The following is a 12,446-nucleotide window of genomic DNA, read 5'->3' on the forward strand; positions in this document are numbered from 1 at the left end:
CAAATTTTCCTGTTCAGTCTCATAAAAATAACATAAGTATGATGCAATAGATCACTTTAGATTAACAAATATAAAACGTCTTGCCTGTCTAAAATTTTAATGTTTTATATGCAAAAAATTATATTTCGTACAAACAACGCGTAACAAGTTAATAATATTGAAAAGGAAAGCTTATTTTCCAGGGATTTCTTGAAAACCAACCTCGAGTGTAGAAAATTTATCATTAAAAGCATTAATATTTTAGAGCTATTTATATCTTAGTATTTTTTCATTAAACTATTTTATGCCACTGTATTTCCATGATCTTTCCAGGAAAGTTAATAAACTTGTAATATATCAGCGAAAAAAAAAAACGTTTGACACCATTTAAGAATTGTACTTTAAGATCCCGAGGGTACCTAACAACTGTGCATATACTACTCTGTCAAAAAATTACCAGATATTAGCGAATGAAACGCGGGCTTTTTAAATAATATATTCCCGATACCTGAAATTTTCGGAAAAGTGTACTCTGGTTTCTGGATATACATTTTGTTGACCTATGTTTTATTAATTCTTAGAGAACAAATTAATTTTGATGTTTTTATTGGTCACTGTCAGAATGGATGTTTTTATGTTGTACTCCTAGAGATTCTAGGGTCAGTTATATAATTAAACTTTTGAGTATTAAGTTGAAAATCATAACTTGAAAACAATCGTATTTTTATTTGTTTTACCACCCCCCTCATCCTATCCACTAATATTTTTATTAATCATCTGTTAAAGAATATATTATCATTCAAAAAATTATTAAAATATATATTTTAACTCGATAACTCCCAAGTTTAATTATAACAGTGGTCCTACTAGTATTTTTAAAATTGGTATTTTAGGTGGTATATTTGTATTAAGCAAGATATAGGCATATAGTCGTAGTATAAAGTTTTTAAACTCAACATTAAAGTAAGTAAATAATAAATCGAATAAACGTATTGTTTTTTCTTGTTTTTAGTAGATTAGTAAACTTATTGTATCCTATTTATTATATATAACAATAGTGGGGTGAAGGTTTTACCTAAATAAAAAAATCTGATAAAAGCGTTGCCAATTGATCGTTTCACCATTAATCGTTTGCCCCAATATTGTTTTTACCTTATTATGAATGATAGAACTTCTAAATGCAGTAATTTTTATTATAATTTCTTAAAATTTCAATAGCACAAACTTAAAAATAAATTACAAAAGCTGTTCAATACCGAATTAAATTCATGAAACTAGTTTTAACGTTAAAATGAATGCTTATTTAGTGTGTTATTGTGATTCTTCAAGTTTTTTGACGTGAGTATATTCAATATAAAGGAGTTCAAATTAGATTAGTATTTTTATTTTATACTAATATTTTCTTTATCTGATACATTTTTATTGGTTAGATATTTATGGTTGACATTGAAAATCTTGAAAAAGCAGGTTTACAAGTTCTTCTTTCAAGCAAAAGTTTCCTTCGAGTTTCTTTAATGTGTCGAATCGCATTAGGGTCGGCAGTGTTCTTAATTGAAGGTCTTCATCTTTTCTAAGGAAAAAAATAGTTTTTTTTCATCAGGTTGTTTTGAAGAAATATGTAAACTATTCCTGCTATACCCTTGATGTGACGAAGTAACAATTTTATCTAAATAATGATGGATAAAAAAGTTATAAGCGAGCAAAATCTCATGATTAGGTAAAAAAACTGCAAAGTTCATCTTTGAATCTCTTAAAAAATAATAGTGTACAAATAGTTTTATTAACTTCCTTAGGTAACGTCCTTTTCAACGGTACCATTTGCATTTTAATGTTCTTTTAGAACAAGAAATAAACTTACTTAATCATTATAACTCGAAATTCGATTCAAGGGCGTTTACGGCAAGGTTGCGATAATAACGATTTTAAAACCTTGTCTTTTTTTCAGACATGTTAAACGCAGGTTTTTTCTGTTTCACACGCGTTTGACAATTCTCAAGTACAAAGTCCTATACAATGGGCTGAAGTGATTGCTTGTTTGTCATTTGTTTAGTCCAGATTGCCATCATCTTTGCTCGGTTGTGTCGACTGTATGTCCAAGCCTTTCCTATTGTTTTGTTACTTGTGGGGTCTTGTTACGTTATTGAACTTTTCGCTGCAAGTTTGCCATTGCCATGGCTTTGTTTTCGAACGAAGAATACGCTGATATATTAATAATGTATGGTAGAGCTGATATCAAGGCACGCGAGGTCTCCAAGACTTTGTCGGGATCGTTTTCCTAACAGAAGACAACCCGATCGTCGTACAATTTCTACAACATACCGACGCATAAGAGAAAATGGCAGTGTAGAAGTTTCCAGAACCAAGGATTAATGTCCGACAACATAATGATGAAGTCGATTAACACATTCTCGAGGCTTTTAAGGAAGATGGGATGAGTCTAACACACATCTAAGCACTTTAACCCTTTTAAAGTGTCGAAGATTCTTAAAACAGACGGACAGCATGCCTTTCATTTATCTCCAGTATATTCTTAGGACAATTTGTGTAAGTTCTTGCAATTACCTCACCATTTTTACATCTATTTTGAATAAATAATTAACGAATTTAAGTAATTTCTCAACAATTTTTTTTCTTAGATCTTCAACAAGGCGACCATGAGAACCGTCTTCAATTTTGTCGACATATCCTCGACACAGATGTGGACGACGCAAAATTTTTAAAAAGTATTCTGTGGACGGATTTTTAATTTCCACAATAATTTTTGGACTTTTAATTAACGACTGACCAAGTCTACCAAAGAAGATTTTTAATCAATGTCTGGGCGAGTATGATCAGACCGCATTTCTTACCAGATAACCTTAATGGTGAAAATTATTTGCATTCTTTGGAAAATGAATTACCAAATTTGGAAGTGCCAATTTTTAATGAAAACTGGCCCATTGTTTTTTAATAAGATGGTTGCCCTGCCCGTTACTTAGTTCAAGTAACAGGCACCTGAATGAGTGCTTCTCAAATTTCTTGAGCTACCTCTCATGACCTTTCCGTTCCCCAGATTTAACGTATCTAGATTTTGATGTTTTGATGAATTAACGCCGCATTTGATGTCATGAAAGTAGAGATGCGGCTGCGGATGACGACTGTCGAAATAAGAGATATGTGCCGGCCCTGTATAAGAAACAGAAAAAGCCATTGAAAAAAAAATCAATTAAAAATTAAACAAGGTATTATCGTTTTATTTCAGTCTTACCTATGTGAGATAACCAAAACAATTGGTCGTTTGAAAACCATCCAAAGATGAACTTTTTTTAACTAATATTGAGACTGTTAAAAAAAGCTTTATTATATATAACGTTTTTTATCCGTATTTTTTAGACAAAATTGCTACTTTGGCACATTAAGGTATACAAGGTATAATGGTTATAAAGAAAATGACACAGACAAGTAAAAAAGATATTAGCTTTACAGTCAATAATTTGGGCATTTTTGTCTAATTATGTTCCAAATGGTCCTGTGTATCCTTTTCTTTGGACATCGTTTTATAAAACACCCTGTATATTGCTTCTACATACTACATGCATTTTATTAATTAAGATGATTCAAATTTTAAAATGCTATAAGTTTCTTACTGCCTTTTAAGTTTCCTGGGTTTTTAAGGTATAGATAGTTTATACATTTACAATGAAAAAACATCATCATTTTATTACTATACTCTAAAGTGAACTTTTCCACTTTTTTACATCGCTGTTTCATTTCTATACTACTTATTGAATCTATAAAGTAATGTGTTTTCCAGTATAGTTTACCAGATTACAATGAACAAACGTGATTTTATTTATTTATTTGAGGCAAACTATTTACATAGCGTGTCCATTTAGTACAACCTTCCTTCATTGTGGCTGTATTTTTGAAGCAAAAAAAATCAATTTTTTTCATATACAGGGGGTGAAAAAATCTACATTTTAAAATTATTTTGACATATACAGGCTGTTTACAAAAGGCGTGGCAAAAGAATTTTATGTTTTTTTTAAATGGTATATCCTAAATTTGCTTTTCTGATTCTGCGTCAAAATTTAAGCAATTTGATATATTACATGTTATACTTTAATCAAGTGGTTTGTAAATTAGAGACAGTTGAAAATCGATTTTTTTCAACAGAGGCTATATCTATGTTAACTTTTTAAAGTTTCATGACATCCATATTTAAAAAAAACTAATTTTAACTGTTTTTAATTCAAAAACTACTTGATTAAAGTATGACATGCATAACATCAAAACGAAATAAAGAAACTGTTGGACGCTATTTCCAGAGGTGATTCTTAACTAAGCCCAACTGGGTCTTAACCAAGAGCTGCCTCACGCAATGGCATCATTAATAATCCGATGAAGAAAGTACATATCAATTAAAACTCTTTTTGTTTACAAAAAGTGTAAATCTAAGCCAGTGACTCATGTCGTACTGTCTGATAACCAGACTTTTTCAAAATGTTTGACAACCATATATAATGTGTCGGACAAGGGAACGAATAATATAGTATCTTAAAATCAGTTAAGGATCTATAATCAAAGTGAAGTGCCCTAGATGTAATTTGATTAATGTGACTAGAGAACGTGATCTTAGAATAGTGATTTTGGATATATTCAAGTAGCAAATGGTAGGCACTACAGTGATAATCTCCTTAAAAAAACCTTGTAAAATGATCTGCAAACATTGATGCCTTACTGTATCTTATCTAACAAAAATAGACAAAATAACACAAAACCACCGTGACAAGAATTCAGCGTAGTTTCAGATATCTGTTAGTAACAGACCCATATAATAATGTAAGAAAAAATCAAGTTAAGCAAAGAAGCATGACTCGGTCAAAGGCTTTAAAAAAGTCCGCCTGTTTATTTTTGACGGAATACACTGGCACAAAAGGTCAATTCCTTTGATACTTTAGGATCACGAGTAGCGCCAGTAATACAAAGATGTCTGGATATTTGTCTTAAAGTTCTACAAGTTGTAATTTTCGGGAAATGCGTGCTTTGGTACCTGATTCCACAGACTTTCTCTTCTCCATATAGCGACGTTCTAGCATTCGCCGTGATGGTATAGATAAAACAGAGTAATACGTCTGCCTCCTTCTATGCGCCAAACTGGCCTAGGTTCTAGTTGTCTCTGAATCTCCTATAAGACATAGGGCCCACGAATCTGAGCCTTGTAAAGCGTTATACAGAATTTTCGTTTTAAAGAGAGTCTTAGAGACTTTGTTTAGGTGGTTCTCGAGTTTTAATTTCTTATTTACATATAGCTGTTATTAAATTGTGCTCAGATGTTCACAATGAAATTGTGGACTTTTACCTAAGTCACCCGCAATAACAATTTTTCCACTTAAATGGTTTGCTTGCAGATTGTTCATTTTATAAGCAAATGTCGGTAAACAGTCCTTTATAGTGTGTAAGTATTACTGGGTGGTCTGTAGAGGAAGCATAAATATTTTGTGAATTTTTCGGTTGTTATTTTTAACCATATAACATCGAAAATAACATTCATTCATTTACACACATAACATTCCTTCGAGGAGTGAAAAATATTTGAGGAAGATCATTCATTCTTATTGCTATTAAGTTCTGACTGAAAATATCGCGAGTTAGACGGTGTAAAGTTATTCTTAATTTTTAAAATAAATTGGTCAAATCAACTTTTTTGCGGTCTTTATTAGCATTGTATATGATATCTTCCACTAAGGTGGGGCTAGAAAAATTAAAATTAAATATTTCACTTATTTTCCATTACAGCATGTTTCTTTTTTTTTTTAATTTCATAAAATATAAATTGTCTTAAAAGGAGTTTCTTTTTAAAGAACATACATTTCTTTCCTAAGAATTTAATGTGCAAGCGAATTTTGTATCACCAACAAAACTTTTAGTTGTATGTTCTACTTTGTTCAACTGATGAAGTACTTTCAACATTGGAAATGTGAACCGCATATCTGAATATCAAGATTTTTTTATTACCAAATATTTTCAAGCATATGATATTTGAATGATATTTTTTTTTTAGATAATTGTTATTATCCTTACCTAAAAGGGTTTGTCAGATCTTCCCAATCATCTTCTAAACCAACGTATACCGTTATGAAAGCTCCAGATGTAATATTGCTTGTGTACTTTTCCAAAAATTGAGTCACCTAAAATTTAAAAACATTTATATAATTATTTTTCTTTGTGATGAATGTATCGTTCCTTGGGCTTACTAAATAGAAAATATTATGTCTACAGGGCCATATTAATATACTTACTTCCACACATAATGGATTCCAACAATATCCACTTATAGGAGAATACGATGCAACAAAAAATAAATATAAAGGCTTAGTGTTCATATTATTGCTAAGGATTTGTTCGTAATCCTCATAACTATTTGCTATTTGTAATTTTTCTTCCACCCTGGGCTTGCCGAGTGTACAAGTTGTTTTAACACTATCTTGGGACATTGCAAATTAAATAGCTTTAAATTAAATGTATTAGACGTTGACAGTTTTATAACAATTGACGTCACAGCACATTCCAACAAAAAAAGAGGAAAAAATAAAATTAAAAAAGTTGAAGGAAAATAAATTCAGTAAACAAACTTTTATTACATATTGCTGATGGTGCAGTTTTGTAACAATATATTATAGCAATCAAATTTTACTGTAGTAAACTATTTAAATCTTCCAAATTTTTACGTGCTTGGGCACAAATCTTTCCTTCTGGTAAAATATTTGGCTCGAACTTCAGTTGCTCTATTGCCTGCTTAACGTAACTTCTGGATTCCTAGAAAGTAATTGTATTAATTACACTAGTTAGTTTTGTAGAAGGCTTTATGGCTTAAAAGAGTAAATACATGAAACGGATAATAAAGATATATATAACACCTTATTTTGGCATTTTTTTAAACAACTTTAAATTTAGAGCAGATACGATTGCAAAATCCTTTTACGGCATCCATACACAATCATTTTTGATTAATTTTAATATCGATACGCAGTTATCAAAAGAGTTACAAGCAAATTTACAAACGAAATGATCAATTTAACCCCGTTTCACGGAAGTAAGAATTTTGTGTCTAACAAATAAGGGACGACAAATCTCTCGAGGACCGACCCTAAATAAACATCTAATAGCCCTCTTTTGCAACATAAATACGTTATTAAAGACATACTGAGAGCATGATCCTCAAAAAACAAATACCATACCGAATATGGGCTTCAGTTAAAGAAAAATATGAAGCTCTAGCCACTGAGCTGTTTAAATTATTCACAATGGCACGAAGAGCATAACAGCCAGAGGAAATTTTATTACATAATGTGCTTATATGATTTTCAAATTTTAACCCAGAATCAATATACAACATTATTTATTAAATATTTAAATAAAAAAACACATTTTTAATTTTTGAGGTTTCTTGTGTGCTAAGTAATTTTTTTTTAATTGAACCTCTTTAGTTTTTACACTTACATTTTATTGTTTTAAAATCCTTACGAATTTCTTTTCTACAAACAAATCCAACATCTTAAATCATATTAGAGAAATATTAAGAAATTTACTTCCTATGAGCATCAAGTCTTTTTAAATATTAATTAATTTGGTATATATTTAAAAAGTTTTTTATATTTCTCATTGGTTAATTATTAATGGGAAGAATGGTAGTAAAGTAAGAAATATTTTTACAATACCTGTAGTAGCTTTTGTATAGCCATAGATTCAACATCGCCATATTTTTTGGCCATTCTTGTTGCAATTTCTACTAAGCAGGCATGTTTTTCAAATAAAAGTAAGCCTCTTACACGCCTCTCACCTAAATATATGTATATAACATGAAATTATCTTAAATAGGTATTTAATTAACATAAATAATATAGCACCTACTTGGTATTAATGTGTTTGTAAGCTGAATCAGCTCCATACAAAGCAACCTTTTAAGTGCTAAATCTTCATCGCATACATCAGCTAATCCGTTTGCTGTTAGCTGACCAATTAGTTGACATAAAGCCAACTTTACTTCGACTAATAAAAAATTATTAGCTGGCAAAATTTTTCTTAACTTTTTTAGGAAATTCTTGCATGAAAATATATTGTTTTTATTTAGATAAGTAATCTCATTTTCCAATTTTTCGGTCAATGTGCTTACGAGGGTATTTTCGACGGAATAGTCGCATTTGTTACATCTCCACAGGTTTTCCGTAGTTTGCAGAAAGGATTTTGGTAGCAATTTGCCTTCACAAGAGCTAAAAATAGAATCCTAACTGAAATGCCTTCTTTTTATAGATGTAATAAGGAAAACATTAGCCAATGACTGTTTTTAATTGTTAAATAGTCAAAAAGGTTTGTTGATTTAAGTAATTTTGCATATCAGAATTGGGAGTTGACTAGTGCTTAAATCCAGGTCATAATGACATGTTTATTTATTACCTATATAAACATAAGTTTTTTTCGCATAAATATAATAAAACTATGTTAAAAAGTTATAGTTTTATAAAAATTTTACTTCTTGAAATAGTGCCCGAATACGGATCAGAATGGCATATTAATATTTCACTTATAAAATACATATGAATAATTAAATTACCCTTTTTGACAGCTAAAAGAACTGAAGTACGTCTGAAATTCAGTAGCATCAGAACATCTAGGGCAACAACAAGAGAAAAACTTCGTCTCCTTCAAAAAAGCTCGCCTTTTCATTGTGCCCCATAAAGGGTCAGCATAGCATATACTTAGGTGGTCCCCCTTCTTTATGCCTAAGCCTTAAATTATAATTTTTAAAATTATTTGTAAAAATTTGTTATTTTGCACTTACCGGATGTTATAAGGATTTCGCCATTTTTTGAGAAACTTTTTGAACAATTTGATCTGCAATTGTGTTCTAGCATTGATGTTTTTTCATATATTGCTATATAGGGAGGTTCTGAAAGAGGAACCTCATGAGAATTTACCTGGAAATTAATTTTTCGTGTACAAATAGTATTTTTGTATTTATATTAAGGCATATTATAGAGTTTTTGAATCACAGCTGTATAATTAATAGAGGACATAGTTTTTAAGCTGTTCGAAAAAGAAGCCATTTTAAAAATTGGTTTTCTATTAGAGTACAAAAGTTGTATGCTGTAATTGACTATCAGCAAAGTCAAAATAAAATTAATGCTTCGAAAATGAAAAAATATTAAAAAAATAAAAGAAACTATGTTCCAAGTCACTTAAGATGTTAATAATTTTTTTTTAATTTAGTGACTCAGATAATAAGCACTCATAAGCACTGATCGTATACTAAACGATACCGAGTCTGTTGAACCAAAGAATAAAAAGAAAAGATGTCCAAATTCTTGAAAGAAAAATGTTCGCAGAAACAAGAGAAATTCAGAATTTTTGCAAATAAACACAAAAGAAAATCACGTTCCAGATAGGTTTTTAATTTTAGGATTAAATGTAAAACTCGTATTAGCGAGAAATACCGGATAACTATTTTTACATCAATCGAGAATTCTTCGAATGTTGAATATTGAGGATTGAGACAACAAGATGCTCTCAATAGGATAGAGATTGCTGTTTGTAAAAGAAAAACAACTGGTACTAACAACAAAGGAAGATCCAAATCCATTAAATTTTATTTATGAATTAAAGACTCTAGAATACCCTCTTTTACCCTCTTAACTTATATTACCCTCAGATTTTCATTTATTCAGATTAATATAGCATTTTTTAAAATAGCAACATTACGTTTTGCTCCTCCTAAGAACATAGTATTGACGTAAAATAAATGCAAAGGAAAACAATAATTTCGTATTTTCTGATATCTCCAAAGCTTATTAAACCAAGAAATAAATAATAATTATTCTTTTCGTTATATTTTTAAATTAGGATTATTTTTATTGTATTTCGGTTAAAAAAAATAACTTACCAATATAATGCCACATATGTTCAAAATCTCCTCAACACTAAACTCGCTTTCTAACTTCAAAAGTTTGTATAAAATCTCGGTAACCATCAATTTTTCTTGATTATATTTGTTCGTCGATTTTCTTTCCTCATTATGAGATTCCAAATTTGTTATCTTCTGCCATACTTCTGGGTTGTGTTTCTTTTGATAGAGGCATCTCAGTATAATAATAATTTGATAAAAGTGGTTGGTATTCTCAAAATTATTAATAAGAAACTAAAAACCGGTATAATAAAAATTATTAGGTAGAATTAAAAGAAATGTGTTTTACCTCTGATTTACTTCTACTAATAAAAAAACACTCAGGGGCATGGAATACGCTTTCTTCACACTTTACACTACACATGGGCCATTTGCATTTTGAACATGATTTGTAGCATCCTGAATCGATTTCTTGGTAACATCCCAAGCAAACTGGAATAGTTTCTTGAGCAGGTCCTATAACTAAAGGTTTTTCTTTCAGAATTACTATATTTTCCTTTATGTCATTTGATGCTTCTAAGAATCGACCCATAGCTTCATCAGAGGAAATCTGAAAATATATTTAATATTAATAATACGGCAAATATATTAAAGAACATCTTACTTTAAATGCTTGACAATGCTCTTTATGTTTCTTCCAGTGAGACTTTTGGTGCTCTTTTGAACAATAAAACACATTATGACAAGCACTGCATATTTGATTAGCAATTTTTTGACACAATGCACATTTAGCTTCTTCGTTAACTTCTGACATTTTTAACAAAATAACTCTTACAGCTAAAAATAACACATTCTAAATTTGATTTATCGGTTTCACTGGAGCAAAATGAATATCTTACCAGACTGACGTCGAATGCATGAAAAGCAATACTTTGTTTAAATATAGAAGACGTCTATTTTTAAAGAAATTGCAGTCAACGTTAGAGGTTTTTACTGCCGTGCTAATTAGATTATATACGGGAGACATTTATTAATTACTGTAACTGAGCTGTATACAAATATGTTTATTTAAAGAAGTTGATATCAAAAATTTAAACTGCAGTAAAAAATAACACATTTATAAATGCTAAAATTTAAAAATCAAAAAATTAATTAAAAAGTGAACATTGCTAAATACAAACTTTTTCTAGATCCCAGTCCTGATAAGTATGACCCAATTAACCAAACCAGCAAAAACCATTATATTTAAGTCAATATATTTAAGTCAACAAATCATGCTTGTGTTCTAGTTAGCATTGTATCGAATGCTTTTGAAAAGTCCAGTACTACAACGTCTCTAAAAAATTTTAACCTAGTGTCGTAAACATCATCAATTTCATTAGAGATAGCAAATTCTGTCCTGCATTTTTTCAGAAATTATTGGGATTTGCAGACTTTCGGCACGACGAAATGAATAATATTTATTGGATTTTTAGGGCAAATGGAATTTAAATACAGTTTTTCACTCCGTAAAGCAGAAAGTATTAAATTTCCCAAATCATTATAATGTCTGGAGGTGATGGGTTGTCGTGTTTTTTTTGTTCATAAAAACTTTTACAGAACTGTTAGCCAGGTTTTCGCTTAGTAATCATTGATTTTTAATGGAATGCTGCTATAAAATTAATAAAAGCTTTTTTTTGATTTTTAAATGATTATAAAAAAAATTATTATTCCTTTCTTTAAAGGAACGAGAGTGGATGATGATCATTATAATTTTAAATTAGATCACGTGTTATTGGTGAACACTAAATTCAGAAATACTCTATGAATATTGCTTAACTAACTTAATTTCAAAATAAGTATTACACGATATAATTAGGTCCGACGCCCCTGGATCTCACGGTAGTCCTCACATCAGGTTTATTGATTATAACATCTTATATATAGTTCTTGGAAGGAACATACTAGATAGCACTATAACCCCTATAGTTAACACCGGTGTTATATGACAAGAATGAATTATAGCCAGGTGGAATTAAATTACAAGCGCTGACCAAAAATATTTCACGCTATAAGTTGCTGTTTTAGTGTTGTCAGGAACAAATTTATTAGTGGTAGGGTGCAACATAGGCGCACGTAATAATTTATATTAGGGGTAGCGGTAAATTCATAAGTTTCTTGTTCAGGTCTAAAACATTGCTTTTTTGCACGCAGTGGCGTTGGTGGCAAAATTATATTTTGCAGAGTTCAAAGTTCTCATGTTATCCATAAATTATTAGGGAAAATAATAAGGTGAGAACTACATTTCATACCGGAAAATGAAACACAGTGAAAATCCAAGAAATTATGCATTTTATACATGACTATTAATATTATAAAGATTTACAAAAATCCTCGTCTAATGAAATATGCAATAAAAATAAAATTAATATTAAAGGATCATTCATTTTTTTGTAGAAAATAAATAAAATACATTAGAAACTCAAAAAACAAAATCTTTAATTTTTTCTAGTCATACATTCCATCAAAAGCTCTTATAGATTTGTAATAAAATAATGCTCGTGCATGGTATCAGTAGCCAAACCTAAAAAATCATAAGAAACCGCAA

At 30.0% G+C, this 12,446-nt stretch overlaps 2 protein-coding genes across 2 annotated transcripts; both read right to left on the reverse strand.

Annotated features, from left to right (window-relative positions):
• Positions 1-1,347: 1,347 nt before the first annotated feature.
• On the reverse strand, positions 1,348-6,483 carry LOC126737415 (thioredoxin domain-containing protein 17-like). The gene is made up of 3 exons (XM_050442311.1): positions 6,261-6,483; positions 6,043-6,149; positions 1,348-1,549 (listed from the first exon to the last, which is right to left on the reverse strand). The coding sequence occupies exons 1-3, from the start codon at positions 6,453-6,455 to the stop codon at positions 1,414-1,416; spliced, it is 438 nt and encodes a 145-aa protein (XP_050298268.1). The 5' UTR covers positions 6,456-6,483; the 3' UTR covers positions 1,348-1,413.
• A 96-nt stretch (positions 6,484-6,579) lies between these two features.
• Positions 6,580-10,782, reverse strand: LOC126737413 (SET domain-containing protein SmydA-8-like). Its single transcript, XM_050442303.1, has 8 exons — positions 10,524-10,782; positions 10,209-10,469; positions 9,899-10,153; positions 8,801-8,936; positions 8,573-8,747; positions 7,873-8,231; positions 7,680-7,801; positions 6,580-6,777 (listed from the first exon to the last, which is right to left on the reverse strand). Exons 1-8 carry the CDS (start codon positions 10,671-10,673, stop codon positions 6,652-6,654), a joined length of 1,584 nt encoding a protein of 527 aa, XP_050298260.1. The 5' UTR covers positions 10,674-10,782; the 3' UTR covers positions 6,580-6,651.
• Positions 10,783-12,446: the final 1,664 nt, after the last annotated feature.

The sequence above is a fragment of the Anthonomus grandis genome, chromosome 6 (assembly GCF_022605725.1).
Source record: "Anthonomus grandis grandis chromosome 6, icAntGran1.3, whole genome shotgun sequence".
Lineage (NCBI taxonomy): Eukaryota > Metazoa > Arthropoda > Insecta > Coleoptera > Curculionidae > Anthonomus > Anthonomus grandis.